Raw genomic sequence first — 15,614 nt, forward strand, 5'->3', positions numbered from 1 at the left:
TGTGGGAGGATTATTTATTACGACAGTTGTTCATCCACCAGCTTTTTCTCTGTACGTTCCCGCCACCGAACTATAGAAATACTTACTTCTTTACGTAAATCACAGTTAATGTAAATGTGAATAGAGCTAAATTTTGACTATAACTTGTTAATTTTGTCAGTAGTTTATTTGTTTAGGTTTCAATAGTTTAGACCATTATCAATAGAAGACCATTGTCTATAGAATAGAATTGATATGGATATCGGTATTTTACAATTCAGTAAATTTTTCAAAATGACCAGCATGAAAAAATATCTGCATAAACAGAAAATTGAATACAGAAAGAATAATCCTAAGACGGATAAAATATCCGTTGAATCTGTTACAGGTAATGTTATAAAGTTCATGTGTTTTTTCACTAAGGATATAATAAAATGAGAAGCACCACCTGCAACATCGTATGATGAGATGGCATACCTCCCTTTTCCCACGAGAATAAATAACTTGTTTTCCCTCTGTCGCACCTGAGTTGATATGGGACTCAAATTAAGATGCCATTTTCAAATGGCATAATCGTTAATGATGTTATAATGTTTTCTGATGCTTCGTATAGTGTATGTTATTGCGTTATAGCATTTCATTTCATTGCCCATTTATAAAAATGTTCTGCAATGAATATGACACTTAATGGAAAATTTTATAAATTCTAAATAATTGATACGAGAATTCCTTGTTCGCCCAAGCATTTCACAAGCGTAAACAAGCTTGCACATGCAGCTTAGTAAGGCACAATACGCTTACCTGTTCATTGCTCTCTCTCGCTCTCTCGTCTGTCAATTAACTATTTGCTGGCATACCTAATCTTAATCACAGAAATTATTAACGATGACTATTTTACTACAGTAGTGAAGTTTTGTTAACAGTGTGTGTTTTGTTAGTATCTCTACGCACACAATAAATACGAGTATAAGTTTGACCCATGGGAGGAGCTTCGTTCGTTCGAACAATGTGTTGGTAGCAACAAGGGACCGTTTCCTGGCAACTCGCGCTATATCGGCATACGCCTGCTCGAATAACCAAGCCACGACTCCCGCAGCCATTCGATACGCACATGCTGTCGGGCTAACAAGTATATGGACGTAGGAAAAAACTGTTGTATGTTACATCAAAAAACTGGAATGCTTTAAAATTGCGAAACCAAGAATTGTGTATACCTGGATGTCTCAATTTAAACGATCTGTATTAATTTTGTGCGAGTAAATAACTTAGAAAGTGAGTTATTGCAGGATAAATAGTGCCATGTTGTGGAGTCTGAGGCTATTTTTTTAATTGCCTGAGCATAGTTTAAAAGTCGCAAGTGAAATATATCAGTTCCGTGTGAATTTCGATTTCATTTTAGAGGCAACCCGGTCGAAAAAATTCGTTTGACCTTAGAAAGGGACATTTATATTCAAGTTGACATATAACTAATACTAATAGTATATTTGTATTGAAATGGCGAATAATTCTCCCGTTTGTGAAGTGTGCATCGGTGATTTTGATTCAGAGGACCACAAGCCTCTGATGTTGCCTTGTGGACATGCCTTCTGCTACGAGTGTGTGGACACCTTGGCAGAGAACCAAAACAATAGTTGTCCGTCTTGCAGAAGAAACTTTTCTGGGGACATAGGCGACCTTCCGGTTTGTTATACGCTCATACCAAAAACAAGCATGAAAACAGAAGCTATTTCAAATGAGGCCAAATGTCATGAACATGAATTTCAATTTCTGTATTGGTGCAAAACTTGCAAGCAGGTTGCCTGCAAGCAATGCGCTCTAGGAATGCACAATGGCCACAATCTCTTACTGAAGGAAGAAGCTGTGAAATTGGACTCTCAATTTTTCCCGTCAAGAGATTTTCTGATTAATAAGTTGACAACACAGAAGTCTCTTGTAGCGAGCTTGACATCGGCATGTGACGCTAACCTTTCTGATTTAACGGAACTTATAGCACGCATCGAAAATCAAAGGGATTATCTCAATTCGAAAAAAATTCAGATCGAACAAGATTTAGATATTCTACAAAAGAAGACATCAACTAGAAGCCCAAAGACCGTTGAAGAAAAAAATTGGACACATTTAATGATAACATCGAGAACCTGCAAGCCAATCGACGAGCAGGAACATCTCATCGTCGTGAAGAATGTCGTGCAACGCAACGTGCTCAACATATTGCGGGTAACGCAGAAAGAATCTCAGCTAATGCATGTTAAATTTCTAATATAAGTTCAGCCAAAAATTAAAAGAGTATATTTTTTCAACTATTTCAGTATAAATGTGGAAAATTTTTTCAATGTAGCCACAAATTCTTAGAACCGGATTTAATTTAAAGTTGCTAGGATTTTTAAACTGAGAAAAAATCATGTCCCAACCTTTCAGAACATTGACGTTACTGGCCTGAAGTCCCTTCAAGTAGAACAACAGCTCATGATGAATGACAAAGAATGGAACATCGCAAATGAAGAAGACTCGCATCGAGCACTACTAACTCTCTGGACCACAAGCAACAAACCCTCTAACGTTGTTGTGAGAGATGCCCCGCGTGAACCGATTTCTTCTATGCCCGCTCTATTGGCGTGCGTGGCTCAAGTTTGTGACAAAATTGATCTGCAGCTGCGAGGATCGTTCTGGCAGACTTACTACGAACAGCCCCAACTGAATGACGACCTGCTTCGACCTTTCATTCGTAGTAAGGAAAGGTGCGATGAATTATGTAGTAGGTTCAATAATTTCACCGCCAAAATATGAATTCCTAAGATAATGAATTGTTTTTATTAATTTTCTACCTCGTTCTAAATTTTCGTTTAACTTTAGACCGATGACTCTCGGAATCGGAATTTTCGCTGTGGTCATTTTAGTTGGAAATTCCGGGTCATTTTATTGTGAAAGTTCCATAAAGTACTTTTACTAGCGTATTGAAGCTACCGCGCACGCTTTCAGATCTGTTGCATGCAATTTTACATATTTAAAACAAATCATTTTCTAATGGATTGCATCTCATTCTCAAAAACTGTTATCTGTACGCTAGTGTACTTTCAGGAACAAATTGCAGACGTTCTATGGCAGGATATCACAGGACATGGTGCTCAAGCTCGCGTCCAGGAAAATGTTCTGCCTTGGACTGAGGATCGATCACGCCACGGACATGTCGATCGTCAATGCAGTAGTGGACTCCCAGTGCCATTCGTTTCGTGAGTTTTATTTCCTTCAATGTTGGAAAATTCCAAATCAAATGTCATGAAAATCCACCTATTTCTGTTGAAGACGTTTCGAAAGCCATGCAGCTCCATCGTCAGTTCAAAAATGTCGTGTATACAAGTATGATCAATAGACATCTTTTCTATTTATTACACTTGTAGATCTCCGAGGCTGGTCTCCAAAACTATCAATAAATATATAAGAATTTATAGTAAAGTATAGTATCTTCTGCATTGAAGACTAGGCCTGTCGCCGATTCCTGTATTTTTCTTGACAAGACAGGCCTTTTGATCAAATCTTTTCACGGACGGTAGGTTTAAAATAGTTTATAGATTTCAGTTGTTCCGTAGGATACGAGGCATTTCAAGACTAAACATATGCTCCTGCATGGCCTTGTCTAGTCTGTTCTTGAACGCGTTCATACTCGTAGCGTCAACAATATCTTCAGGGAGGCTGTTCCACATGTCGGTGACTCGAAGCAAGAAGAAATGTTGTCGCATGGATGTGTTACAACGTAGTTTTTTCCTTTAAAGCTGTGGCCCCTGGTGTTGGTTCTTGTTTCAAATTCTAGTAATCCTTCTGGAACCTTGTATAAACCATGAGTATACTTGTATAGTTCGAGTGGCCTTTATTTTCAATTCTTGTTTGAATTGTGATAAAAGCCAACATATAGAATAGAAGTGTCGGCGTTGAAGAAATAGGCCAATGGTATTAATAATATGAAGATCAATACAATATTAAATCACTGCTTAAAATTATCATGAGCAGCGCATTGGCTATTATATTCAATGTAATCCAGACTGGAATGCATGGCCAGATATCGCCGTGAGCGAGCAAGTGGGGCGCCAAGGGCTGGACGCCATCTCGCCGCAGCTGCTCGCCAAATGCTGTGTATTCCTGCACTTCGTCCAGCTCAACGACGGCGATGTGCCGTGGCTGATGCACGTCGTTGATTCTCTTGTACCTCGTTCGCTGTCCAAGTCACAAGACAAGTCACGCAGGTAAGCACAATGAATAAAGAGAAATTGTTGTAAAAATAAAAATATCGATAACTGCGAAAGTAACATACCCAGTAGCCAAGCAAATTTATCTTCTATTTCTGTTATAGATACATTATTTTGGAGTTTCGGAGCCGGATTTTACTGAGCGTTGAATACTTACAAGTTCTCAAAATGTTGAAAAGCTCATACAGAGTGCAATAGTGGCGTCGGCATCACCGGCTGCATGTAGTGAATCTCCGGCCGCGTGAACGCCGCAGCGGCGCCACGGTAGCGCCGCAAAGATCACTTTAGGGTCGTTATTAGCGGCCGTCTTAGCGCCGAACTGACACCACAGCCGGGCTGTGGCTCAACTGCAACGTCAGTGAGCGGTACAGGCACGACATTACGCCCGTACAAAGAATTGCTTAGAGATATAACTAGTAAAAAAACGCAAGTTATGCCCACGAAAAATGTTGATTTTGTAAAACAGTAGGGGAATTATAAACTGATAACGTTTTATGTCAGTGCATATAATTTAGCATTGATGTTACAAGAGAATTACCGTGAAAATGTGCAAAAAATTTTTTCCTTATATATCATTTCACGTGTTCTTACCGTGACCTGACCGTGCTAAGTAATAACCGTACCTATGATAAATAATACTTGAATGGTACGATTGCCGACTTTATGATCGCTGAAAGTATCATTGCCTCTGCGTTGTCTCACGGCCAAGGCGCAGCCGTAATTTTGATGATAGCCGTGCCTAAAGAATATGGCAGAATTGTGGCCGTTACTCGTAGATTGTGGACGCTAGGATGCAGGAATCGTAGTTGTAAGAGTCTCGGAGCTTAGCGTGGTCGTTATTTCGCGACCCGCCGGCCAACGGCGTGGCTCAATGAATATCGACTACTCCAAACTCCTTTGCACAATGCATCTTCAATATTCAATTATTGAGTGTCTGTATAAGGTTTTATTCATCTCCACTGCCTGCGTTCAAGTCTTGCGCTGGCGATGACCAGAGCCGTTTTCATGATCGGACTGCATATGCCGGCAGCCGACCCTGCCGGCATATGCAGCCGCACAAAGCTCGCCGGTACAATGGCGCCCAGCCTGTGCCGAAAGCAGTGGAGGCAGCGTGAGTCGGTATTTCGGCAATGCTAACTGTAATTAGTGATGATGCTGGTAGGCAACTTTTCCATGGGTATTGTGCGTGCTTTAGTGACACGCGAAGTCATTATCGCACAAGTACATAACACGTGGGTGGCGAAGAGGTTACATACAGTTCAGAGCATTAGAGCTGTGAGTTTTGGATTCGTTCACACAGCTACCTGCGACAGTTCTGGCCAAAACCGGTGAGGTGGCCAGGCGGTTAAGTACAGCAAAATATTAGCAGTGACTTGTATCTTCGAAACCTATGGCAAACTGTAAAAATTCTGCTGTGTTCAGAATCAGCAATGGGTCTAATGGGCCAAGGCTTGATAAACGTTGTCACCGCTATTCTATTTCATGACTAATTTCCTCTTTTTCAGAATTGCAGGGCTGTATCTCGTCGACTGCCAGTTCACTGCTTTGGAAGCTCTCCGTGTCATTTCCTGGGTCGACGACAACCGCCTGACGTCCAATGTTTGGTATCAGACGGCCGATTGTGATGACTTCACCAAGAAACTCCTACAAGACAAAGCTGCTGGCGCGAAAATTGAACTGTCGTGGAACGCAATTCTTCCTCGCGCACCTAGAATATTGCGTTGAAAATAAAATGGTGTTACCCGATAAGCTATACTGCTATAGGAATGTATACATCTTATTCCATTATTCATTCCCCTCTACATATGTAGGTGCTACAAATTCATATGTAACAAATTCAAAAAAATTTGATTTAATTTGTAAAAATAGAGAAATAGCCATTTTCTTGCATTCCAATGTTTTGGTTTCAAAAATAAAAATGTCTCACTCGCTGTTTGAGCTCATTACGAACAGTTTGAGCAGCATTACGAACAGCAGTTTGAGCTCATTAATTTACTTTTTACCCACCAGACAAGTGATGTTAAAGCAACATTGAATCGACGTTTATTCATTTAAACAACGTTCAATTCAACATTGATTCTACTTGAAATGTCTGGTGGGTAGGGAAATAATTGAGACACTTTGGCATACCTACAAACCGATTATTCCATACAAAATTTTCAGGTATTCAAGACGTACGGACGACATACGTATGCTTGTAAAGAATCATTGAGCCAAAGCATATTTCATCTATTGATTCAACCATGAGTCATTCAACTTAATTTGATAAAGGGTTGGGTTCCCAGAAATTTCTTGTTTTGTCCTGTAAGGGGACGTATGTTATTGTAAATATTAGATTAGAAATTTATCTTTTAGGTTTTTAGTCACCACTGACGTGACCTCGCGTAGGAATCCGATATCTCGTCATTCGTTTGTGCGATTCCACCACAGAGGTACGTGGTTCTTTTAGTCGTGCTTATTTTCGGTGTTGACAGTGCCCTGGTGTTTATAAGTGAAGTTTTATTGATCTTTTAGTGCATTTTTGTAGTTATATTTATTCTTGTATCATGCCAGCCGTGCTATATTTCTGCATTTATTAGTTTATTTATTTCATTAGTTCTAATTTTGTTTTCGTTTTTGTATGTGCAGAAAGTCTCCGATATAGGAACTTGCTTCGATCATTATTGAAAATAGTTAGTCGGCCTAAAGAAAGCGCACGGTTTTGTTATGTTTATTTATTGTTTTTCTTATTCATTGACAGATTGTTTCAATTAATTTTTTGTTCATTGATTCAGTTTTTATTCATCTTTCTAAATGGCAATAGATATTACAACTCGATCACAAGTGAATGTCTGGGGCCACTATGATTTATATATCATTTATTTATCGAATGGGCCCCGACAGTCCCATTACGAAGATTCATTTCGAAAATTATCCCGGACGCCGAATTCCAGCAGACAAGATTTCATTTGCACCAGTTGCGTGAATTTGTCCAATATTAAGAGGTCTATTCGTCGATAAAGCGTTCAGGACACAGTACTGTCAGGAATGCAGACGACCTGCACTTTGTGCCGTAGGAAGTAAAAATCTGCTGGAAAAAGAGTGCTTTGTTATCTTTTCACACAGCCCTCAGCCCCGGAAGGGAAGAAACTCGCAAGAAAGAGCTGCTAAGATTTTTGCGTGATGAATTAAACTCATTATAAAAATACAGAGCCCAGAGGCCCAAGATTGACTATGCTTGCCCAATCTAGACTTATATAACCTATTCCACCTACACCAATCATATCTGAAAACGCCGCTCAATAGCAGGTTGCCACAACTTATCTGCCGAGCAGCGTCTAGATTCCGAACATCAAAATGCGCATCTTTCAACAACACACAGACCTCCTCGCCCAATACTTCTGCGATGCCACAATCCACAACATGCCTGTCATCAACTCACGAGACCGGTTCAACAACCTCGCCACATAAAATACACAATACACCAAATTTATTATTGTTGTTCAGCCAGTACTCCAACCAATATCAACAGTGTAAGCCTTAAAACAGCCATTAACATCCTCTACTTTAATGCTGCCCGAGCTGCCATCGACTCTTGCTATACTTCGGTGCTGCTCAACGGCTGACGTCCTCCAATCCCAACAATAGTCAAGTCTAAACAGTCACTTCCGATCGAGATGAGCAAAACGGTCTTTAGCACAACTTTGCTCCGGTCACTGCATACTCCTATGCAGCTACATAGCATAATCAAGCAATATTAGCAGCTACTGTCATCTCTCCCAGGATGACGTGCCCCACCTCTTCGACTATCCTGACAAATCAAAATCACTTAATACCGTGGACCTTTGTGAGAGGCCCAGCTGTGGTTGTACATTGGCTCCAACCACGGCGGGACCAGTGACGCCGGGATCGCGCGCGGGGCTACAACATTAACTCGTTATAGAACTAGCTGGTGGAAGAGAAAACTCATTTGAGCTAAACGGAGGAGAGCGATATCCCCTAAGTTGAAGTCCACAAAGCGGTCAGTCATCTCTGACCTCGCCAGAGAAAGTACTCTTAAGCTGCTTTCTTTGTACGAAAATGCAATCTTGTATGGTTCGGGATTCCCGAGGGCACTGCTTCGGAAGCAGAGAGCTGTTGCTGCTGACGATGCGTTTATTGACGATTGTTGTGGCAAGGCTCTTACCATCTCTGCGGTTATAACGGCAGTCAAGAGGCTGCGATCACTGCCACCTGTAGGCCGCTGGTGGTAACTGAATGATAGAGCGCAAGTTAGGCAATTGCTTCCAGAAAACGAAGGCTTAAGAAAACGAAGTGAACTCAGAGTTTAATTAAGTCTTTGTTAAGAGAGATTCCATTCCTTTAGAGCGAATTTCCGTCATACATGGAAAAAAAGAAAAAGACCCAGAAGGGAAGGAAATCGGACAGTCGTCTAGTCTCAAGAAGCAGTTTCTCAAGACCAAAAGTCGCAAGTCCCGTCCGTGTAAACGAGCTTGTTGACAGCGGCTCCCGCGTAAACGAGCTTGGTGGTAGCGGCGCCAGCAAGCAACGATATACTCGCGTTACTCACGAAAATTTCACGTTGATTAACACCAAAAATGAAACCCGTACTTTACATTCCATCAGTAGACATTCTGTGTTAGAATAACCCGTCTTGAAACGACGTAATCTTCAAGTGATGGTGTCTTCACATTCCTCCATCTTCGTTCGTAGGCTTAACCTACGAGTCGCGTAGTCTTCACCTACTGCATCGGTTTGGGTTACTAACCGCGCAGTCCATCACCGTATCTGATTAAATATATATTATAGCATTTATATTTGCATGAAAATTAATGATACTTCCACCCAAAACTCCTATTCTAGGTTGATTTTTTAACCAATACCTTGAAGATCACGAATAAATTTATTTGCGAATTCTTGACGCGGTTAAGATAGCGCCCTAGCTGTCACTTGATTTTAGTCGCATCTCTCTGCTACTTCAGAAATAATTACTTCAGCAGATTATCTCATTTCTTCAAATACCACCTACTACTTGTAATCTCAATATTTAGGTGTCGCGTAGCGAGTTATTCATTCCTTACTACTCTCAAAGTTCAAATCCTGATAGGAAATTCAGTTCATTCAGGGAGTTTTCAGCACTATGATTTTCTTATATTAATTGGTTTAAGCGTCAAAAAGCAGAATCACCGTCTATTCTAAGAAACTAAGCCTATCGTCAGTGCTTCTTTGCAGGAATTTATAAAATCTACAAATCGCAAAACAACAAATAAACTATCTAAAATTTGGAAATTGTTGATTCAACAAAATTTCAAATTCATAATCAACCGCTGTGGAAATATGAAATTTTTCCAGAGACCAGATCGAACCAGCACGTTGCGATCAAATAGAACTGCTCAAACTTCTACGTAATTTAAAGTTAAGATAACTGCAAAAAATGCTACACGTCCATTTTTAGGACTTGATACCGTAATCATTCCTAATATATTTTAGACCAACGAGTACAAAACTACGAAAATGGCCGAGGCTCTTACCTGCTCATTTAGGCCGGAAGTCTCACAAGCGAACCTTGCCAATGTTCATGATCGACGATACCCATAAGAAGATTATCGGCTGCTGGTGAATATTCTTTCAATTAAAGCCCCAAAGGAGGAAGCAAAGACCATCAAGTACCCTGTCAAGGAGGCTGTTGTCTCTTACCAACGCTTATGCCAGTGCCGATAACTTTATCGTACATGGCTTTCCTGAATACTACTGCACAGCAATTCTGTACGCCTCCACACATTTATGAAATTTTAACTAGAATATTTAAAATACATATATTTGCTCAATGCATATATTACCATAACTTGATAACTTAAAATTTATCATGTTTTAAATAACAACCGCCTCACTTCGAAACGACCTGGACCAAGGCGAATCATTTTACTTCATAAAGGCGAACCTCACGAGTACTGCCTCAACCTTTCCGTTGTTCAAGCAGTTGCTATGTCGTGGAGCATTCGTTGCCATGCAGGATTTTGTTGCGGTACCACTAAGGAAATAGTGGAAGAGTGCAAGGGATGGTGCATTGGGGGGGGGGGGGGGCGAAAANGGGGACAGAAAGAAGAGAAAGAAATGAAAAAGGCAGTAGGAAATGAAGAAAGCGCTTGCGCATGATAGTGGGTTGTAGGTGATTGGGGTTGGATTGGACCCCGTTAGGGCCTTGCTTTAAGCGGGTGGGTAATAAGAATGTGGTGGATATTTATTTATATTATTCTACTTTTCAGACTAAATAACAAAAAATAAAAATGTTGCGCACTGTTACTATTTACATCCGATTTTGTTAGATTATTTTTCCTAAAAATGATATGGTGACGACTAACTATGAAGGTCGGTTGATTATAGAAGTTAAAACTTTTTCCAAGTTTCGGGTATCGTCGCGTCCATGTCGTAGTTGGTTTATAAGGATTTGGAGAATAAGATGCCGAATTCCTCTTTGCGGGAGAGGCTGGCAATATGGGCTTCCAGTATTATGGCGGTAATTCCAGTAGTCGCGTTTGTCAGTGTCAGGCTGTATTGGAGGCACTTTGCTTTGCTACATTGCTTGCTTAGCAATGTCGGCGTGAGCTCCACGTGTCTTTTTTTTTATTGTCTCACTCCATTTCTGTTGTTTGTGTTTTATTTTCTGACTGCGGTATGGACAGTTTGCTACAAGTTATGCGGTGGTCGTTGTGTTAGTTCAGACATTTCCTGGCAGTGTTAGTGCATTATGTGTAAGCGTGGTCTTTCTCGACGCATTCAGAACAGGAACACTGTAAAGCTGTGATTTTAATTGTACACGTAGAATGCATTGGTAAATATGCGTTGGGCTATTGTGGTGTCTGTGGTCATTGATTGATTGATGCCGGTTTGGAGGTGAAGAAGAAGTCATGCGTCGACCGCTTGTAACACCTGGACTCAGCAATGATTATTTAAAACATTTCTTCATCTTTCATTTTCAATTTAATTCCTCTTTCCATTGGTGCATGCTCTCCACGTTGTCGTTGGTTTCTCATGATGTGTAGCGATGAGAGGGAAATTGTCATTAGGTCCAGTATTCTTCATTGGCTATAAGGTAGTTAGACGACCAGTTTGTGTGAGATACGCAGCAGTTGCTCGCACTATGGAGTGCTGAACTCTTCTGGGGTAATTGCCTCCACCGAGTAGCACACGCACAGAAATGTGAGGGACTCCCAGGGCATTGATGCTTGACACCATCACCTGTCTCTCATGATCATATAGGGCACATATCAGGAGGAAGTGTTCAATTGTTTCTTCTACCCCACAGTGCAGGCACATGGGAGTGTCAGCCATCCCAAAACGATGGAGGTAAGAACGAACCCCAACATGTCCCAGACGAAGGCGTGTTAAGACTACTGAAATACGGCGAGGGTGACAAGCAATCCATGGCACTGGAGACAACCCTGAGCGAATGGAAGCAAGATGATAGCCCCGTCCATCTGTAGCCACCGCAGAGACCCAATCCAACTCCCAAAAACTAAGGAAGCATGACCGAAGCATAGCAAGGGCATCCGAGCAAGGTAGAGGGAATAAGGCAGAGTGATGCAGATGATGCCCCAGTTTGGCAGCAGCATCAGCACGTTCATTACCAACAATGCCTGTGTGGGCCTTGACCCACTGCAAATGTACAGACTTTGAATCATTCAGCCGTAATAGCAGCTCACGGATGCCATGGACAAGATTACAACAAGTGCCAGTGGGTGATTGTAATAGCCGCAAAGCTACAAGAGAGTCAGAACAGATGACCCATTCAGGGAAAGAGTCAATTTCAATGAGCCTCAGGGCCTGCAGAACTGCAATCAGTTCAGCAGACAACACCTGTCTCTTATACACATCTAGATGTGTATAAGAGACAGGTATATGACTCTCCAGTCTAATGAGGACATCCATTGTTCCCTGTTGTCGTCGAAACCCACACTGACTTGCTGACAGGAGCTCCATGCGATCAACAATGTACTCTAGGCGAGCAGCTACCAACCGTTCCAGCAGCTTTCCAAGACATGACAGCAGTGTTATTGGCCGGTAGGATGAAGGAAGTGAAGGATCTTTGCCAGGTTTCAGGATTGGAAGAACTACTCCCTCCTTCCAAGAAGTAGGGAGGATACCAAGTTGGAAGCTTTGATTAAACAAAGCCAAAATAGATCCATGGTGCTCAGAACTTAAGGCTTTCAGGAAGCTATTATGGATGTCATCTCCACCTGGCGAGGTCATCCTCATCCGGCTCATGGCTTTGGTCAGCTCTTCACTAGTGAATGGTGAGTTATAGTCACCGCCATCAGCCCAGCTACTAACAATCAGATTATGTAAGTTTGCTGGGGCCCGTATTTGACCACTCTGCCCAGAGTCCTGAAAAGTGCGACAAAATAAATTTGCTTTGGCAAGAGTGGTATGCAGCAAGTTTCCACCATCCACTACAGGGTAGGCAGGCATGGTGTAATGGGAGCGCATTAACCGTATCTTCCTCCATGCCACTCCAATAGTAGTGGTATATGTAATTTTGGAAAGGAATTCCTGCTTGTAGGCACGCTTATGCTTCAAGACAACATTACGGGCTACAGCCTGACAACGCTTGTATTCTATTAGGTTAGCCTGTGTTGGATGTCTTTCCAGAGTTCTTCGAGCATGTCGCCTGTTCCTAATTGCCTCTCCACAAGCTTCATCCCACCAGGGAGAAGTCAGTCGCCTTGATTGCTTTCCGGTGGTTTGGGGGATGCAGGCAGATGCAGCGTCTATAATTCGAGAGGTCACATCTGCTGTCAAATTTTCAATGGATGTTGGTTGTAGCAAGGTGGAAGAAGAAACACCTCTAGAGAAATTCTTCAAACTTTCACTGGTTACCTTCCACCGTGGAACTGGTAGTGATGAAAGAACATGAAGAGGAATTGTTGAAGATGCTGATATTGGAATCTGTTCTGAATTTTCCGCATGATAGTGTTACGATACGATAGTGTTCCGCATGATAGTGTTACGATATGAATACGATAGTGTTCCGCATGAGCGACTGTTACGTAAAGTTAATTCTTTGGGAATAGAGGGAAATTTACTCCAATGGTGAATGGATCAGGAATTTCCTAGTAGGCAGAAGATAACGTGTCAGCATTAACGCAACCGTAATTCAGACTGGGTAACTGTGCGCAGTGGCGTACCGCAAGGAAGCGTTCTTGGGCCTGTTTTGTTTGTCGCGGGTAGCCTGCCGAAGACCACCACTGCCCTGGATGTAATGGACCATCATGATTCCTGCCTTCCGGAACGTAGCCTTCAACACTTCAAGCCGTCCGTATCTAGGCCGTGGGTCGAACCAGCCCTCAGTCAAACGGCCACTTGTCGAAGGACGATAAATTTTGGAACAGAACTATGCTATCTGGAACCTAACCTCAGATGTGGTGAACGTAAAATTACGTAATTTAACGATGCCCGGAAGTCATATTCGATCCGCCGCCTGGTGGTGCACGGCAGGTGGTGGTCAAGGCCGGAAGAGGACAAAGCAGAGTGGTGCACGGCTGATTGGTGTAGGTCCGGAGAGATCCAAGGCGTTCGATTCAGGGCTTATTGGTGCACAAAATTGGTGGTGCACGGCTGCGCTCCCTTTGTCGCTTTCATAAACGATCTACCAGTACCAGAAGTAGTGTCAAGCCGCAAGCATGTGCTTCATGTATGCCGATGACACAATAGTTTATAATACCGTTAAGGATGCGTCAAATAAAATGCAACTGCAAAATGAGCTTGATAGTTTAGTTGACTGGGCTGATACGTGGCAACTGCGTTTCAATGCTGACAGGTGTAAAGTACTTTACCTCGGCAAGAACAATGAACAGCATGAGAAGACAGGCCAGTGTGACAGGGTTGCAACAAGAGGGTTATGATTGAGAAGTCTTGCGTGGAAAAAGATCTTGGAGTTTGGGTCCACAAGGAGCTAAAATTTTCTAGACATATTGAAACACAAGTTAATAAATCCAATAAACTGCTTGGGCTGATCAGACGCTCCTACGAGTACCTAACCTAGATATAGAAATGATGAAGCTGTTGTTCACCTCTGCGGTGCGCCCGAACCTAGAGTTTGGAAACGTTGTGTGGTCACCGAGACTTGAAAAGGACAGAAATTTAGTAGAGTGTTCAAAGACGTGCAACAAGGATAATTCCAGGCTTAAAGGGCAAGCCTTATGAAGAAAGATTGAAGATTATGATGCTTCCCAGTCTCCGTTATCATCGCCTGCGTGGTGACCTCATTGAAGTATACAAGTATGCTCTGATAATGCTCATGGTTTGTAGTGACTTTGTACAAGGTCCCAGAATGATTACCGTACTAGAATTTGAAACAAGAACCAACACCAGGAGCAACAGCTATAAATTAAAAAAAAACTGCGGTGCAATTTATCCACGCGACCACATTTCTTCTCGCTTCGAGTCACGGACATGTGGAACAGCCTCCCTGACGATATTGTTCTTATCACAATGCACTGGCTGGCGGAAGTTCTAAATAGTAAAGTCTAAAGAGATCTAAAAGTGAAGTGTTACACCCCAGTTGTGCTCACTGCTCAGGCTGGGATGTGCGCTATCCGCATACCCAAAGCCTTCAAAAGATATTATAAAAAAAAATCCGTTGTGATCTCGTAACAATGTATCCTACGTATACGTATGGCTATTAGTATTAGCGCTTCATAAATCAAAACTGGTCTCTTGACTGGACGTGCTTTAACTCAACCGCAACTATTTATAAATACGAGTCTTCAATCTTGCCGTTCACGCGACCAGAGTCCGATGATGAATATGAAAATCATGAAAAATTAATCCAACTTCCCAACTACCAGCAAAACACTCTTTAATATACTCTTATAATATGCAAGGATAATTTACAACTTTATAGGATATTCTTGAATAATTGCCACGCTATCGGAGATCCTCATTTTCTCCAAAATAATCATTAGCTTCATTTAGCCAAGTCCTCCACAACGAAGAACACCAGCCAGATATCAGCTATATAAAATATTATTTATATGAAATAAAAAATGCTATTCATCAAAGTGAAAGAATACAAAGAACTTGCCATAATCACCATGCAGTGAGAAACTTGCCATAATCACCAGCGAGAAAATTCAGACCACTGTTGTGATGAAGTAGTAGTGAACTTTCTGGTGCAAAATCTTTGACGAGTGCACAATATAAACAATTTTTCTTGCATAAAAAGAATCTAAATTATTTAATAATAAGGACCCAAATTCTTATATTCATAAGTAGACCAGAATGTAAAGTACGTCGCAAATCAAGGTGTACGACCAATTTCTAAAGTCTCCGATTCGCAGCGGCATCCTATGAACATATTTCAGAACTACGAAGCCACCATCACTGGAGCTTTCGGTAAGAAGTAGCAGTTTCGTT

The 15,614-nt window shown here is 41.7% G+C and overlaps 1 protein-coding gene across 2 annotated transcripts; it reads left to right on the plus strand.

Moving 5' to 3' along the window:
- Positions 1 to 1,093: 1,093 nt before the first annotated feature.
- LOC108666918 (tripartite motif-containing protein 65) lies at positions 1,094 to 6,540 on the plus strand. Of its 2 annotated transcripts, none has more exons than XM_018153880.2 (5): positions 1,094 to 2,196; positions 2,398 to 2,717; positions 3,058 to 3,209; positions 4,034 to 4,217; positions 5,726 to 6,540. In XM_018153880.2, the coding sequence occupies exons 1-5, from the start codon at positions 1,474 to 1,476 to the stop codon at positions 5,943 to 5,945; spliced, it is 1,599 nt and encodes a 532-aa protein (XP_018009369.1). In that variant the 5' UTR covers positions 1,094 to 1,473; the 3' UTR covers positions 5,946 to 6,540. The 2 variants fall into 2 exon arrangements, with proteins under 2 accessions (XP_018009369.1, XP_047736931.1); XM_047880975.1 differs by having other exon boundaries at positions 3,085 to 3,209.
- Positions 6,541 to 15,614: the final 9,074 nt, after the last annotated feature.

The sequence above is a fragment of the Hyalella azteca genome, unplaced genomic scaffold (assembly GCF_000764305.2).
Source record: "Hyalella azteca isolate HAZT.00-mixed unplaced genomic scaffold, Hazt_2.0.2 contig6708, whole genome shotgun sequence".
NCBI lineage: Eukaryota > Metazoa > Arthropoda > Malacostraca > Amphipoda > Hyalellidae > Hyalella > Hyalella azteca.

What these genes read in the sequence shown, in the direction of transcription:
- LOC108666918 (XM_018153880.2), top strand. Translation starts at nt 1,474, where the DNA reads ATGGCGAATAATTCTCCCGTTTGTGAAGTGTGCATCGGTGATTTTGAT. An exon ending in ACGTGCTCAACATATTGCGG is followed by an intron (nt 2,197 to 2,397) that starts GTAACGCAGAAA and finishes CCAACCTTTCAG; the next exon opens with AACATTGACGTTACTGGCCT. An exon ending in TTCATTCGTAGTAAGGAAAG is followed by an intron (nt 2,718 to 3,057) that starts GTGCGATGAATT and finishes GTGTACTTTCAG; the next exon opens with GAACAAATTGCAGACGTTCT.